Raw genomic sequence first — 17,502 nt, 5'->3', positions numbered from 1 at the left:
AATGTAGTATGGTCGCTAATTCCATAAACTAGCTACTGTAACTGAAATCAGACACAGTCACAGAAAAAAGAAAACCCGGATTGCATTTTAGTCCAAAAGGGATATTTCCATGCTGTAAGGGTGGTCTCCCTTCTCCCTTTAAAATATCCTTTAATCACTGTGTGTCTTGGTTAACATCCCTGTTTTTACAGGATTCCTGTAGTTTGCATTCAAAGTTGGGTAGGTGATGTTTTAATACACGTTTTATTATTTCGAGTCAAAGCTGTTCCGTTTTGCCTGCGTTGGTTTTTCTTTTACCCGTTGTCAACTGAAAGATTGGAAGCTTTATACTGTGATCTATCTAGTTGAGGGGAAAGATTGACTGCCCAGGGTAGCTCTGAAAAAATACCCCCATCTTTCTCTGTAAAGTCTTTGCATCGTGCTCGTGCCATAACCCAGCACTGAAATTTAAGGCTGTATTTCGATTTCCTCGTATTTAATGTGGGGCGCCCGTTTGTGCTTAAGTGCTGTGCTATTTCAGGGCCAAATGTGGGAGGTAAAATAATGGTGTAGGAAACCTCAGCAAGGGGAGAAGTTCCCTTCTGCAGAGACGTGGCTGATGCTTCACTGCTCCATATTCTGAAGGCTTCAATCGCAGTTCTGCCATCTCCCAACCAAAGGGAATTAACGCAGCAGTCAGAGGCGAGCCTTATGCGATGCGACAGGTGCTAATCTTCCAGGAAATTCATCCTACATCCCACCCATTAAGGGAATTTTATGTAAAAAATGGTTTAATGTCTCTTTAAAGGTGTCAGCAAGCATGTGAGGACCACACAGCTTGGGTTCCACAGCAAGTAATGGAGTGAAATTGTCTGCATAATTATTTTAGTTGGATTGAGACTCTGCAGTCCTCTCTTGCTTCAGGAAATAAACCTCTGTTAAAACCATATGGCAGTATTCTCAGAAGAGACGTGATTACAGGGCCACTTCTCTTTCACATCTCCAGGCAAAGTTAGAGAAAGTTGTTATGTTTGTGTGTGATTAATCCTTCTTTTTCCTTGTCAGCAGACACAAAAATGTCATTTTTAGCACGTGTGAGGGTGCCGGTGTGTTTGTTTGTGTACACACATAAGCTTGCTTTTCAGGAGCAACAAATAGCACTGCCTCTGATCAAAATTAGAGACGTGAAGGGAACGCAGCATCGGTGTACATACCAAAGCTGCCTAGCAGGGAAACTCCGTCAGAATGAGCTATGCTGAAGTTCAGGATAAGCAGCGGTACTTTTAGAAAGTACAGCCAGTGGAAATGATGTTTCCTCACTTTAAATGAGGCCACTTAATGCACATGCAAAATAAAATTATGAAGGATGGGTTTTATTTATGACCTAGTACTCCTGGTGCTCAGGATGCTGCCATCAGCCATTGGGAGCTGGGTACCCATCCTAGCCAGGCAGGGGAACAGGAACTGCTCCTTACGGGGGGGCGGGGGAAGTTTTTCATCTCGCTGTTTTTGTGAAAGCAGAGAAAGAAACATCCAAATGATAAATATGAAGGTGTGAAAACCACAGGGTTTGATAGAGGTACAATTAGCTTAACTGTCAAGTGGGTGAGCCTGATTTTTGACTTTAAATTCAGCAGGCACAACACGCCTCTTCCATCCATTTTAGACCAGCGTGCATCCATTTATTTTAGTGCAAATTTATGACACAATCAACAAAAAATTCAAGAAACACGATCAAAACAGTAGGAAACAGTAATACCAGCCATTCTGAAACACTGTCAAGAAACTTCATCAAAGCAAAGCAAAACCGGAAAAAACACTTTTCTCTCTCAAATCTGAGCAAAGTGCAGGAAATAAGTTGCCACTACACCTCAGTGAGAGACTGAGTGGCAGGGACAGAAGTTCTCTTCAAATGATGCAGTGAAATAGCAGTATCCTGGAGAAGGAAGTGGATTTTCCCTACTGTACACAACACAGATAATTTTAAACCAACGTCTTGTTGGAAACGCTGCCAGATGCTGGGGCGGGGAGGTAGACTTGACAGCAATTCACCCTTAGCAGTAGTTTGGCCATGTAAATTCATCAGGGATTAGAAACTGGGTTTGGTCCTACCATAATCTTGGTCTTTTGATGAAGGGGAATCGTTAGCATGCAAAATCATTTGTCAAGGGAGGAATAACTTGTTTGTGCATCAAAAATGGTCAGTGATGGGGCCAGTGACAGCCAAATTCCTTTGCTGCTGCCGTAACAAGGATAACCCCATGGGTCTTGTGGGAAACTGGAGTGAAAGGATAAGGAATGATCCATCCTACCTGAATGAAGAGTTAATAAGCAGATTTCTTCCTTTGTCATAGCATTGAGGTCTCTATAGAATGTTATTGAAAAAATTGCTTCTTTTTTTTTTTAAACTTTGACTTCCTCACAGTTTGTGTTGAAGCTGGAAAAAGTTTTCCATCATTCTTTCCTGTTTTGCTTTTTTACTTCATTTAAATTAGTTAAGACAGATGAGTTTTACTTGTAAAAAAAACCCAATCCAAGGCGACGCACCACTAAAAGATATCCAATTTCTTCAGCATCACCAGCATTGCTTGTTTTACTTTTCTTGGACAAAAGGGGAAGAGCACTTTGCATTCTATTTTCCATCATTTTTTGATGGAGTTAAATCAGATTTGTGCTTAAAGAAAAAGGAAACCCTCATATGTACTTGTTGTCCTGTAACAAATTATGCCAATGGCCTGAATGTGCTTTATTTTTGCTGGGGGGGAAAAAAAAAGCAAGGAGTAGGGCTAAAAGGTAGGTTACATGGCTTATATCTAAAATTCCGTAAGCCAGGGACCAAGTCTTGGACTTGCAGAGACATAACTGTAACCATTACAGTGGAAACAGCTATATTATTCCTTAAAACGGGTCATATGACATTAAAAACAAAGCAAATAATAAAATTGAAGTTTGTGAAAGCTGTAAAGACTTCAGGGCCAGGCTGTCTCCCACCGAAGACGGTGGCAAAGCCTCTATTCACGGCTCTGGCAGATGCTTTAGGCTCCATACAATCCCATTCTTTCCGATTGTAGGTTCAGATTTATTTATCCCACGAATTAAACAAGGATTTGCCACCCGCAAAATAAAACCCAAAGAAAGAAACTTGCTTTAAATAGAATGAGCTATTGAGACGATATTAATAGCACAGGGATGATGAGTATTTCCAGAATTTAAGTACTTTAATGTTATTTCTGCCTGTTTTAAGAGAGCAGAATAAAATATCCTTGCCATTCTTGCATTGCAGAGATGTTTTCCACTGGTGCACTGTAGTGGGCATCCAAACTTAATGACTCACAATAGTAATAATAATAATAATAATAATAATAATGATAACAGATTATTTGAAGCCCGTGTCCAATGCATTCTGACATCTTTCTAAGTTTGAAGCACATATGTATATATATATGTATCTGCTGGGCCATATGTATGTGTTTGTGTACATCTTTGAAAGCTATTAACTTCACAGCTGCCCGTTTGAACGACTTGTGATTTTTATAACTAGGCATTTACAGCTTCTGTTTCTTTGATTTTCCTCTTCCTAGTGCATTGCACCCACAGTGTAATGCCCAAGTGGCTTTCTATTTAGCAGTGAAATAATGGAGTAGTTACAGTAGGGTCAAAGTAAAGCCTGTGAGCTATAATCTTCTTGAAAAATGAACTTGAGGAAAGACTCTGCAGCTCAGAGGACTGGTGATAGGACTGAGGTTTTCCTGTCTCATGTACTAGGTCTAGTCCAGTGCCCAAAAATTAATGTCCTCTGAGCTCCCCCCATGTATGGGCAAGGGAGACTCGTGAATTCAGAAACAAGTCTTGCATTCTGTTGGTAGTGATCTCCACCATGCCTTGAGGAGAAGCCTGCTTTCTCCTAAGCTGGATACAGCTAGGAACAGTAGAAGGTGTTTGGGTTTTCTCTGGGATGAGCTCCTGAATTGCTCCCTGCAGAAGCAGACAGAGCAGTCGTAGGGGACATCTTGCCTGCAGTAGCCCCAGCCTTTTCCCAGGCTTTCCCTGGGTGTTCATCAGCGCAGTTCGCCGTGCTGTGAATGGCATCACCCGCTGCTTGTGTTGGCTTCTTTCCAGCTCTGTCTCACAGGCTCATCCCCCCCCCCCTTCCACATTCCTGGGGATTTGTTACCTTCTGGTAGCCAAACGCACAGGCAACCAGGGCAGGGGGCGAGATTTATTTCTCCAGGACTCTGTTTTCCTATTGTTTTTAAGTTCACGGGAGGCTCCCCAATACTAAACAAACTTTACAACTGTCGGCAAAAGGGTCAACCCCCTGCCAGAGTCCTTCCAAAAATTATTACATTCCTCACAGCCAGATACAGTTGTGTCACTCACCCCCTTCCCCTCTGTCCGTCACCCCCCGGGGCTTTTGGTAGGAGGCATAGACCCTGAGCAGGTTCAACACCTGGCTTAGGCACTGAATTAGCAACCTGCAAAGCCCATAAGGACAGGCTCAGCTTTGGCCAACAACTTGTATCTCATACACTTGCAATGCTCTGCTGAGGAAGGGGCATGATGCTACTGAGCAGCCGGTTCCGGGTAGAAACACTCAGCCTTAGACCGTGGTGGGTTTCATGTGAGGTGAATGTTTGAAGGGCTGGAGTTTCCATAGCAAGGATGGGATTCATATTCATGTAGCTCATAGCACAATGTAGCTTTTCTTTTCTGACAAAGGAGGAAAAAAACTAAAAAACAGTGGAGATAATAGTTATGAATGAAACACTTCAGGAGCAAATAATGCACAAAATGAGGCTGTCTTCTTGGAAAAAAACTAGGATTTTATAGTTTCTCATAGTGTTGAAGAGTTCCCTATGCTCTTGTAGAAGAGAGAAGTTGTCTAACACATTTGTTTCAAGGTTTAGTTGTTTTTTTCCCTCAGTAAGTTTGCAATTTTGATGTCCCTTGTTCTTCATACTGGCATGGAGAGGAACATATAGGTTTTTGCAAAAGGGGATGGCCAGGGCCACTCTCTGTTTTTGAGTAATCAGCAGACACACAACTAAGAAAGCAACAACCAAAACCAACCATGTGGTAGTAACATGTTAATCGTCTTCTGGCCTTTGATCTGGGGATGCAGGAACTCTCTCAAGCATCGGGTACAAAATGCTAGTTTTACTTTGTTGTGTCTGCCCCAAAAACAAATGGAAACTCAGAGTCATACTTCTTAAGTGAATGGTGAAATCAACCTTGCAACATCCACTGTGAGACAAAGAGATGCTAAAGTCATTCCGAAGTTAGAGCTGGAGGAAACTGGTGATGTAGAGGGGTTAACACTAGCATTTGCAAACTCAGGTTCCTGTGCCCTTTCATGGGTGTCCTTTCATGGGTACAGGAGATGCTGAATGTTTTGCAGCATCAGGGCTGCAGTTAGTATGAGCTGTCTGGCTTGATGTACTCATGTTAAAAATATTGTGTACGTGACTTAACGGAGCACAGACAATCTCCAGTCCTAGAACAGTAGGGCTAAAAGAAACCTCAAGCGACCTAGACCATTTTTGCTCAGAGGAAGTATTATATATACTTAGATCATCACTGACATCTATCCAAATTCTTAAATCCTCCAGTACTCTGCCTTCCACTTACTTACCAAGTCTGGGTTTTGTGTTTTTTTCTTTTATACTTAAAAAGGAGTTTGCTACAATCATACATTAATCTCTTAAATCTCCTCTACCTCAAATGAAGCCAGCTTTTTCTTGTTCTGTTCTCAGCTGACATAGAGATCAATCGATTACCATTTTCTTTAGAAAACATTTCACTCTTATCATGTCCTTTCCTGCTCTTCCCTTTTCTAGACTAAACAAATGTATTCCCTTCAACTGTTCCATGTAGGTCATTCTTTCTCAATCCCTTATCGCTCCTCTTGCTCTTCTCTGGATTCTCTCTCATTTGTCTCTATCTTTTTTAGAGGGTGGTGTCCCAAAACTGGATAAAGCAGTCCAGCTGATGTCTCACCATTTCTGAGCAGAGTAATAGTTACCTTCTATGTCTTCTATGCAACAGAGCCGTTAATCTTCCCTAGAACTGCATTTACTTCTTTTTTTCCTTTTTTTTAAGACAAAATCCTATTATTGACTCACGTTCAACTTGCAACTCCCAGCTCCTTCCCCAGATTTTCCTCCACAGTGCTGCTGGCTCATCAGGTCATCACTGCGCTGCATTTGAGCATTTCATTTCTTGCTCCAAAGTCTAGTACAGTGCACTTAACTTTCACTGCATGCCATTTTGCTGATGACACATAAAATACAGTTTCTCCAATTTGCTAAGGTTGTTTCAAATTCTCAAATGTCCAGAGGACTCCTCCCTCCTGGATGTTGTCTCCAGGTTTTATAGTCATGCTTTGCATTGCATCATCCAAGTTATTAAAGAAAATAGTAAATATTAATTGCTGAAGGTGCATAAAATACCTTCCATTTCAACATCATTAGTGATAGTCAGCAGGCAGCCTTGTAACACCGAACTTACATCCACTCATCCCCTATGGCTGTGTTTTAGCCTTTGAATGACACTTTCTTTCTCTCAGAGACTTGAAAGCAGAAGTTAATCCATCCCAGCTTCCACCCCAGACAGAAATGCCCCTTGTGGCACTGGCAGATAGAGGTGGAGCCTAACAAGGGGATAAAAAAAATTGTGACTCACCTCCAGGGTTGATGGCAGGATCTTCAAGCGAATGATTCTTCTCTTAAGCCCAGATGCATCATTTATGTGCCACTTAAGGCTGTCCGGCTTCAAAACTCACGCATGCTGTAGGTGCTTCTGCAAGTGCTCTGAGTACCCAGAACACTGAATAACTTCTGCAACGTGGCAGTTGCCCTAACAAACCCACTCATCACCAGCAGCATGAGGCTTTTTCACACACTTGAGTGTATAAATAAAGGCAAAGAACGGCATTAAGCATAAATTTTACTGAGGGAACCACCAATTCTTTATACCTTCCAGGAGGAAGAAAGGGAGGCATCCATCAAATTGTCATTGCGGATTTGATGCCACAAACCTAAGCCCACAGAGCTGCCAGGAATCTGTAAACCTTTTAAAGGATACGCCTGGTTTTGACATTGAAAGTAAAAAATCTTTATAGATTTCTGTGGAAAACACCAATGGGCCAGCAGCTGAATGACATTTCTCAACAGTCAGACAGACTCCACACAAACTGAATAGAAGTCCAGTTTTAGAAGGACAGGTTAATTACTTTGTGTGCTATGCCCAGGAACAAATAATAGTTGGCTTGTTTTACTCACTGAGTAGGAAAAGATGTTTGAGGGTGGTTGGGTTTGGGTTCTTGGGTAGGGTTTTTTTTTTTTCCTTTTTCTAAAGGCTGCTGCATCCTGGCTTCTGCCTCCATATAGCCCGAGTGTAGGTGCCTTTTATATAACAACAACTTGACACTGCTCAAAATACTTGGCGCTGTGAGCAGGGGAGTGGAATGCAGTAAGAACACTTCAGCAGGTCTGAGGGTGAGTAAACTCGAGTAGTTTTGGAAGGAGAGGGTAGGGTTTGCAGCGTACGTCTCTCCCTTACTTGGCATTCTCAGACAATAAGAATACAAGGATTAACATAGTAGACTCCGTTTATTACACTTGGGTGGATAAAGCAATTATCTGTCTATCACGGCGGTAGTAAATTGTGCAACAGCATTAGCATGGGTGGATACGTGGATAAATGCTACTCTGCCACAGAGGGTGCTGATACACAAGATAATCCTTCAAGTCGAACTTGTAAAGACTGTTTTCTTTTGGAGTTTATATCATGTTACCCCCGCCAGTGTAGATTGAAATGGCATCTTTTTTATTTTTAACCACGTTTTCAGGTTTCTTTAGCCATCTGAATTTTATTAGTAAGGCTATTTTAGAAATATCCCACTTTAATCAAGTTTAAACAATCTGCTTAAAACCTGCTGCATGGATATAAACACAGTAGTCCTCTAATGCAGCAAAACAATCTGTTGAAAGATACAGTGCAACCACGCACACATCCATCTATTATTGCTTAACCGTTGTTTCTTCCATGCCTGAATTCCCATTGTAACCGCAGCACTCAGCCTGCAATGCACTCCTGGGTTTGGGGTGTAAAACAAAACCAAAAACGAAAATGCACCTCATTGATGTCTAGAGAGCAGAGCGGTGTAGCATCGGAGAGCTCTTAGACTAGATTTAAACTAAGCGCCTTAAATCTGGTTTAATGGTTGTGTTTACATCGCCCCCACCCTGTCCCCCCCTTTTCCTTCTTTTAAAGTAATCAGGTTTCGCAAGCGTTAAGAAAACTATCCCATCCTGCCAGCTGGAGGGAGGCCAAGTCAAGGAGATTTCTTTTTCTTTCCCCCCCTCACCAAGTCCCCTTCATTTGCTGTGATCTTTACTGGCGGTGGCGGCAGCAAGCAACAGAAGTTGGCGGACTCTATAGGATAGCTACTTTGGAGGGAGGGGGAAGCCTTATTCTTCAAAGATATTGCTGGGTCAGGATGATAAAATCAGAATGAAGAGCTCTTGTGCTTTTGCGGGACAGCCTTTGCTCTCCCTCTTCCCCCCCTTCTGCTAAATAAAGAGGGAGGAGAAGGGGGAGAGCACAACAGATACCAACATGCAGAGGGAATTAAGGCAGGGAGTGAGACTTGCGTGACAGTGTCTGTTTATGTGAGTTGTCTTTAACGTCTCTGAGTGGCGATGCCAGCAATGTTTAGCTGTTCCCCTGGTACGTGTGCACACAGATTGCTTTGTGTTCCCAAAGGATGGATGGATAAAGGTGAAGGCAGAGCATCATGGTGCAAGGGGGTGCCATTTGCTCCCTCCCCGACCTGGATGGTTTGCTCTGATCATCATGAGGGGTTTTGCTCAGCTTCGCAGAACAAGCTTCAAGATCCAAGTCAGATTTCAAAAAGAAGAGAGAAGGAAAGAAAAAGATAAACCACCCAATCCTCGCAGCAAGGGGAGAGTTTGCTCATTTTAACTGTGAGCTAGGGTCATACCACAGCAGAAGGGCAGGGTGGATCCTGCAATGCTGAGATGAGTTGAAGGGTGGGAGGGAACTGATGCAAAAGCAGCCTCACTCAAGCCCTTTCCTGCTTTGCCTGTCCTTTTCCCTCAAAGCACCTTTTTCATTTGTTAAATCTTCTGGATTTGCTGTTTTAGCACAACCTTTCCTACACATGCTTCCTGGCCAGCTCCACCCCTGCCACATGACCCCCATCAGTCCCTTGTCTGCCAGAGGAGCAGCCTGGGACCCTGCTCTAGGCTGGCCATTTTCACCTCTCTTCATAGAGAAGTGTTGGGAGCCAGCGGGTCCTTTGCAATTCTTGCAGTTTGCTGAAAACCCCTGACCTCTGGGTCTGTCTTTCAGCTGGATAAAGGCTTTTCACAGCCCCCAGCTGGAATTTTAAAATGCACTAATAGCAGTTTATATCCTTGGAGGCTTTGAGATGGTTGAGTTAGAGTCATTCCCATGGGCACAAAGGACACAGGTTACACACCCGTGGGATCATTTCCCCTCATCCTTCCTGCCTCTTCCTTCCTTGGACCTACTGGGAGCTCTGACTTGGCTCCATGCTGGTGCTGGGCGGGCTGCCTATGAGAGGAGCTCAGTAGACGTTTGCGTTTGCTCCCAGTTAGTCAGTGGGGAGATGACTGTTGACACCAGAGATGCTCCACAGGCTTGACCTCTATGCTGAGGTTCAAACCTGCCCCATCCCTTCTCACCCTCGCGTTGGAGCCACAGCTCCGGGTAGACAGTAGCGTAACTGGCTCCTCTGGGAGCTGGATCTGGCCCTTTTGGAGCCAAACCAGGAGTCTGCAGACCTTCGGGAGAGCAGGGGTCAGAGGGGAAGAGCTCAGTGGGATTTTGGCAATGGGCCCCATTAGGTTTGTTGTAGAGAAACTCAGCCCATCCACAGTGCACGATCCTCAGCCTTTACTTATTTCCATTTCTCTGTGGTATTTTCAGGTACAGGGCTTACCTGCCTTGGGTAAAATATATGTCTTTTTCTAAGAACAAAAAGAGACAGGGTCTTGGTTTTTTCCTGTGTCTGGGTGACTCCTGTAGACACTAATAGGGCTCTGTGTACAGTCAGGAGAATAAGCTCCCCAGTTCACACAAACTGGTGCCCTCAGCTATTTAAAAAACAAGCATTTTTTTTTTTTCTCTCCATGGAGTGAATTAACTGCAGTTACTGCACTATGTAGTTCCTTGTTCCATGAACTATAAGAACTTTTCCTATGCGCAGCCTATGGCCTAATTATGTAATTATGTCTCTTGTGTGGATTATATTTTTCTTCTCATAATTGTGTCTTTACCCAAGAGACTGGAAGGGTTCCAAGCCTTTCCCTTTCCTGGGTAAAGAAACTGTTTGGCTCTTTTGTGTTTTGGGGTTTTTGTCATGAACTTTGGATTGGCTGCATTTGGTGGGACTGGGTGGGGGGCAGCCAGCCCAGGGATGACAGTTTGTCACAAGACAGGGAACACAAGAGGGACCTTTGTGACTTGCTTCAGAGATTTTTTTCCCTTGCAAAGAGCTGACGTGCATCTTCTGGACTTTTGCTGACTTATGGCTCTCTTATTCTTACCTCCAGAGCATAGATTAACACTGCTTGGGAGTGACATCTTGCTGCAGTGATGTATTGTCTGAAATTTGTAACAGAACAATGAATATTTTCGCTTCATGCTTAGTTCTCAGTGTTATTCTGTCCCTGCACAATGGCTGTTAAGGAGCCTTAGGCTCAGGTCTCAGCTTCTTTACCACAGTGTAAATGAAGCTCCTTTGGCTTCAGCTTTATGACCCTGTAGCTGAATTCACAGTCAAGTCCATATCACTGTCTCCCAGTCCCATCTGATTCATAGAGCCAGATGGGATGAAACGCAGGAAGACATCTAAGGAGAGTTTGTGATGAAATTCAGAGGACATATAGCCTACCTTTTCTGTTGTCTGAAATGGTTGTCTACAGCATGTACATGAAAATGTGTCACTAGTGTGCTGCTGTTAAGAGAGACATAATCAGAGTGCTTGTCTTAAAGATATATATTGTTGGTAGGAAAACCTGTTCCCATTCTTTACCTTTTTAAAGTATTTCACCTTTGGAGAACAGAGGGATTAAGCAACACCTGAGTTGGGCTCTGATATGCTTCTCCTGAGATCGGGGACAGTTTGGGATGTATAGGCTATACATTCATAGCTTGTAAACCAGGTGATTGTTCTTCTTTCTGCCACTCCTTAGCCTGAAGGAGAGTCCCTCTTCCATCACTGTTTTCTTCTTTTTCAATCTCAGCACCAAACCCAGAGCCCTAGAAAGCTTCAGTTAGTGGCCTCTGGTGTTCAAAGGATTTTTGTTTGCCCTTGTTCCATGGAGTGAGTCTTCAAATTTCATCAGCCGATGCTGAGCACATTCATGACATACAGCAAACATAAACCACAGTGATTTTTTTTGTGTTTGGTCATCACCCTCTGTTCTGCTTGGGATCATAGAATCAAAGAATTGTCTTGGTTAGAAAGGGTCTTTCAGATCATCATGTCCAATCATCAACGTAACCTGCCAAAACCAGCACTAAATCATGTACCTAAGCACCGCATCTACCTGTCTTTTATGTATGTCCAGGGATAGCTACTTCACCACCTCCCTGCACAGCCTGTTCCAGTGCCTAATAAAGTGCCAATAAAGTCCCAAAAAAGGTGTCCTCAGCAGGTGAGAGCCCAGGTTCTTGAAGCAGAGGCTGTTGCTTTCATGACCTTTTTGCCTTCCCTTGGCTCTTTTACAGAAACACCTGACTCCTACAATACTTCTTGTTAAGGCAAAAACAAAAAGATACAACTGGGTGATGACTGAAAATAGCTAACCCACTTGAGAGTGATAAAAGCATCTGTTGAAAATCTGGTAACCAGATCTCCTTGGTACCAGAAAAAAAACCCAACACACACACGCACAAAAAAAAAACCTGGTGGGTGGTGTACACGGTACAAAGAAAGGGAGTCCCTGAGTGTCAGCATCTGGTGAGGCCACGTGTAGCATAATCTGATTAGCTTTCAGTTCCACACCCACAAGCTGAAAGATAAAAACACACACCCCTCCTCCCTGAGGAGGTAAAAATCTTCAAGCATCAACACCACATTTACATTCTGCAAGTCAGCCTCTTCCATGGCCCGATTTACATCTTGACTCCTCCAGTGGAGTGATGGAAGTTCAGTGATGAGAGGCAAGCTCACGTCCCTTTTCAGTTACCACATCCAGCAGACTCAAGATTGCCTTGCTTTGATCTGGGAGACATTCCATCGATTAGTTTAAACTGAAATGATTAAGCTGGAGATGGAGCCTCCCTCACATCTCCTGCCATGCCTAGGATGTGATAATTGAACATTAGCTTCTAGGGGTCATTTTAACTCATTCTGAGGCCACCCTGACTGGCTGCAGTTTGCACTGACTTTGCCACACTCTCTCAGTAATATTTTCTGGTTTTGTTCGTGTAAAACAGCCAAAAATTGGTATTGGGGTGGATTAATGGCAATGCTTTCTGTCTCCAGAAACTAACTCTCAGGCTGGTGTTTGGCTTGAAATAGCACAGTAACGGAGAGAGACCAGAATATTGCTCATCATTTTGGAGTAAATAATGGATTTCTACTATCAAACATGTTTTGTACTATAGAGTCATAGAATCCCAGACTAGTTTGGGTTGGAAGGGACCTCAAAGCCCATCCAATTCCACCACCTTGCCGTGGACAGGGGCACTCTCCATTAGCTCAAGTTACCCAAAGCCCCATCCAACCTGGCTTTCAACACTTCCACTATGAAATCAGACATATCAGAACAGCTTGTATAACTTGTATTTATTAATTCTCATTTTTTTCTCATCTCTTTCCCATCTTCTTGCCTGTGACCTGGTCTTTCCCAGGGCCTGCTGTGTCCAATCCTTATTCCCTTACCTCAATCATTTTGGTTGCATTTCATATCCTGCCTGTAACTCTTCTGTCCCCCTCCAAGCCCAATCCATTCCACAAAATCATCTTTATAACAGAGCAACTGGCATGAAATGCAGTGTTGCGGGCATCAGGATAGCTGCAACCTTATTTTATCTCTTTCATTACACAGCTTTTATATTGCTTTTTAATGTACTCGCTGCTGCAGCAGATAAAGGATTCTCCCTGAGCTATCCACACTTGCCACCCTAATCTTTTTTCCTGAAATAAAATCACTCCTCATGACTGAGACTAAGGAATACAGCTTTTCTTAGCGTGCTCCCCTGGGATCAGGAATTTCTCTGTCAACGGACACATATATCAATGAGAGATGAAAAGCAGCTTGCGGAATGAGTTTTAAACATGTATCACATATTTCATTGCTGCTGCTGCTTATGTGCTACTCTGAAGGCCCTTTTAGAGCGTTTTCAGCCCATACCTCATGGCTCCTCGGTACTTAATAGGATTTTAGGGTTTTTTTCTGCACAGGGATCAGGGCAAGAGATTTATATAAGTTGCCTACACTTCTTTGTGAACACCTCCTGAATATGAAGGTTTTTGTGGAGTTTCCTGCTTACTTTCAGTGTGAGCACGCCTGAGCTTTTATCGACCTGTAGTAAGCCATAACGTGCAAAGCTGTAATGTAATCTCATCTCACTGGGATATTTCGCTGGGGGAGCATGTGGCTCCTTCTGTGGATCTCTTTGTCACAACATGAGTCCGTGTTACAACCCTAAATTTTAAATGTCCAGAAGGAGAAGGCAAGTCTGCCTTCGGCCCCTTGCTGGTTTCTGGGAACTTGCAGTTCCATTGATGCCTGGGGTCTTCCAGATGTGCCCAGAGCTCTCTTTTTCCTACCATTTGTTTTTGGTTTTTTTCTGGGGGTGGGGGGAAGGTGGCAACACCCAAACCCATCTCATCGTTGCTGTTCAGCCAGATGTGGGAATCATTCTTCCTATTTCTTTCCCCCCACCTTTTTATTCCTCCTTTTATTTTCCTTCTTCTGTTTTCCCCCTGCCTATGCTAAAAGTGCACCACTGTCCTGCTGAACTTTGTCTTTATGTGGCAGACCTACTTCATTATAATAATAATAATACTCATAATTAAATGGAAACACTTTTCTAGCAAAGTTATGCCCAGGCAAACAGATGAAAACAAAGCTGGGGGTTATCATGCACAGGCTGGTGCAGGAGTGGTGATGTATATTACAAGAGCTCATTGAGTTATCTGAAAACAGTTAAAATAGCTTGTGCACCAGTTTGTCAGTGATTCTGTAGCAAAAAGAGCACCGTGTAAACACAGTGCAGGATTTTTCTACAAAAATTCAAAATATCATTCACTTTGGGGGTGGATTCATTCCCAGATAAAGTCAGCCCTGGTGTGTGAGGCCAGAGATAGGCTAATCATGTTTGCCTTATTTTGAGCCCTCTTGAATTTGCTGAAATGTGGTTAGGAATTAGAAGAGAAAAGGGGAGTATGAAGGAGATGCCTTTAAAAAAAAAACAGAGTAGAAAATGGGACTTCAAAGGGAAAAGCAAATACAGAAAAATGGTGGAGGAAAAGAAGAGGGAAAAGGGAGAGTCCCAAGAGAAAACTTACTGCGTGTGTGTGTGTGTGTCTGTGTGTAAGTTGTTTCTGCAGATTTAGCAGCACCCAGCTTGTACACTTTGCAGTTTAAACAGGTTGGAAAGATAAGGTTGAAGACAACCAGGTTAGATGTTATCCTATTAATCAGTCTGCCATTATGGAGCTGTTACAAGCCCACCAAAAATTCCCCATGGAAAGTGATTGATACCTCCAGAAGAGAGGAGTAACCATCCATGTCAGCTCTGACACAGAGCAGCACCTTCTCCTTAAGAGGAAAGCTACAATCTGCCTGGTGCTTTTGGACCAAGTCTTCCTGGGGGAGAAAAATTGTACTTCAAAGTACAAAATAAGGCATCAGCTAATTATTGTTTTTTAAATCGCTAAAGAAATTTATCCGAAATTAAATTCCATCCAGTTTCTTCTCATCTCCAAACCTGAATCCTTTACTTTTCTATCTAGAACCACAGTTTCTCCAAATCTGATTTGCATTTACCTGTATGATGCTTAGCCTATATGACATGTAGACACCACGGTCCCAGTTAGATGATGTGAACCCATGCACTGTGGGTGCTGTGTGGGTACTGTGATGAGAGGTACCATTGAAAGGCATTTTTTTTTTTACAAGTGGCAGCCCAATAGTTCAATTTCAAGATTCAGTGGCCTCATTCATTCATTTTAAATAAATGAACTGGTGCCAGAGTTGTTTCTCTGGCCCTAAGACCAATGGCGTAGTCTGACCACAGGTGCAAAGCTGAACTCTCATAGCTGTTTTCACATTGTTGAGGGACAGTGTAGATTATCTCAAGCCACCAGGGAAGGGTCCAAACCCAAACCCTATCAGGGACTCTACTACTGCTAAAAGTATTAAAATATTCTATCCCATGCCCCAGCACTGTTTACAAGGATGGAGGCACACATGGTTCTGTGTTGGAAATGGGGGGGCCCATTTCAGCCCTGCCAGAGCTTTTTTGTGTGACCTTGGTTGGTAACTTAGGGTGAGATTAATTCCATTTAATGTTGACTAATGGTGAGGGTGTCTAATTAAAGTAGTCATGTGTGCTCCCTCTCTGATCAGAGAAGGAAGAGAAAGCAAATTCAGAAGGTGAATCATCCCATTTTAAGACTGGTGTCAGAGACAAATGAGATGAATTGCCCTCTGGAAGTAGCTATTTCTTTCCATTAACTGCAGAGGAAGTCTACATTAGAAGAGTTTAGACTAGGTGCCTGATTTATGAATGGCTAAAGTTAAGTAAAATTAGTCCTGACCTTAATCTTGATGCATGCCTGTTTCTCCATATGTTGAACGATAGAAATAACACCTTCTGTGCCTCACATTCAAAGGTGCCACAGGGCAAGGAGCATCCTATAACTACTTCAGAAAGAAATTAAACCTATGAGCAAAAATGGAAGTGTAGAAGTGAAGCCTTTACTCTTGAAACATCTCAATGACAAGACAAGCAGGGCCAGCTGGGACATCCTGTTGCTTTTGCCATTTTTTCCTTTTTACATTTTGACAACTGAGCACCTGTAAACGGCTTTTCCCAAACGCAGCCGTAAGGCATGAGGGCAGCTAGCCTGTTTTTTGGGGAGAGAAGTAGGAGCACCAAGTAAGGCTGGCCAGGCAAGGGGAGTGTAGGACCCGGTTGGCCAGCAGCTTTGAAGGTTTTCCTTGTGATACTGCTCTTCTCAAATGACAGTGACTATTTGCATTTTGGAAAATATCCAAGAGGAATGAAAGCTAATGACTAACTGTGACAGAGAAAAAAAGAAGTAAGGGGAGAAGGAAAACTTGCATTTTCATAACAAAAAAATCTACAACATATAAACCCAGACATGGAATATTTGACCCTAATTGTCCCATTTGAAAACTTGTACTTACATATGAGGCTTGCTTTTGGGAGAGAAAGTTCCCCCTTTAGGTATGTAGTGCAGTTAAAGCCACAGGAAAAAAAAAAAAGACAAAAAGACAAAAAAAGACCTTGTGTGGGTGTCCTCTTAAGTGCTTATTTTGATCTAAATTGCAACATGGTACACATCTGTACGGGCACAGTTGTACTCAATAAGGCTTTCATCAGCACAACCATGCCCAAAACACAAATAACCCACCGATGTCGCTGTGTTATCGGGGGTAGCTGAGATACCTGTAAATCCATTAAATCTGATACGAGGCCCTCAGAGGCCATATTGGGGTTTTTTTTTGGGTGTGTTAAATTACTAAATCTTGTCATTAACGCTTTTATTTTATGATTTACTATTTCCAGGGCACAGACAGAAGCTTGATGACTCTAAACCTAGTTTGTTCTCTGAACGCCTCAGTGATTTAGGGCGCATTCCTCATCCCAGTATGAGAGTAGGGGTCCCGACCCAGAGCCCACGGCCCTCTCTGAACTCTGCACCAAGTCCTTTTAATCCACAAGGACAGAGTCAGATTACAGGTAAGAGACAGAACCATAGGTTTGACTTGCACAGGCAACGGTAGTAATTGCTCATGGATATTTGTGTCTCAACTGCAGCAAAAGAGTTACAGAGTGAGAGCTGTGTTCTCTAGCAAAGCTAGGTGGGAAGTGGATTCTTTCTGTAGTGTTTGAAGCTGAAAATGTCTGATGGGTTGTTGGGGGTTTTTTTTAATTATTTTTTGCTCTAAACCCAAAATAGCCCAAAATACTCAATCTGGGTAAATTGGGTTGGAACCTGGCAAAATTCTAAGTGCCATGTTGCTCTGGCCTCTGTGTATGCAATAGTATGGATTAGAATGAACATTTTTATCCAATGTTTTTATTTCACACTGGTGTTGAGGAAAGCGGTCAGTGTTTGATGATCTTTCTACTGGAGTAATCCTACAGTCCTCTATTGTGGAGCTTTTCTTCTAGTACCAGTGCTGACCACTGTCACAACAAACGAACTGGGTTATGGAGAACTCTCCAAAGGTTGCTTGTGAGGGTTGTATGCAACATTTATGATTG

The 17,502-nt window shown here is 42.9% G+C and overlaps 1 protein-coding gene across 2 annotated transcripts in view; it reads left to right on the top strand.

Annotated features, from left to right (window-relative positions):
• Positions 1-17,502, top strand: part of RUNX2 (RUNX family transcription factor 2) — a gene marked incomplete at both ends in the record, with an annotated part of 222,476 nt that overhangs the window by 98,329 nt on the left and 106,645 nt on the right. For both annotated transcript variants that reach the window (XM_084261715.1, XM_084261716.1), the window contains one exon: positions 16,801-16,974. In XM_084261715.1, the coding sequence (XP_084117841.1) occupies positions 16,801-16,974 (174 nt within the window). The remainder of the gene's footprint in view (positions 1-16,800; positions 16,975-17,502) is intronic.

This window comes from Gallinula chloropus, assembly GCF_964237585.1.
Source record: "Gallinula chloropus genome assembly, chromosome: 3".
NCBI lineage: Eukaryota > Metazoa > Chordata > Aves > Gruiformes > Rallidae > Gallinula > Gallinula chloropus.
The sequence above is the reverse complement of the archived record's forward strand: the minus strand, read 5'-3'. Positions and strand labels throughout refer to the sequence as shown.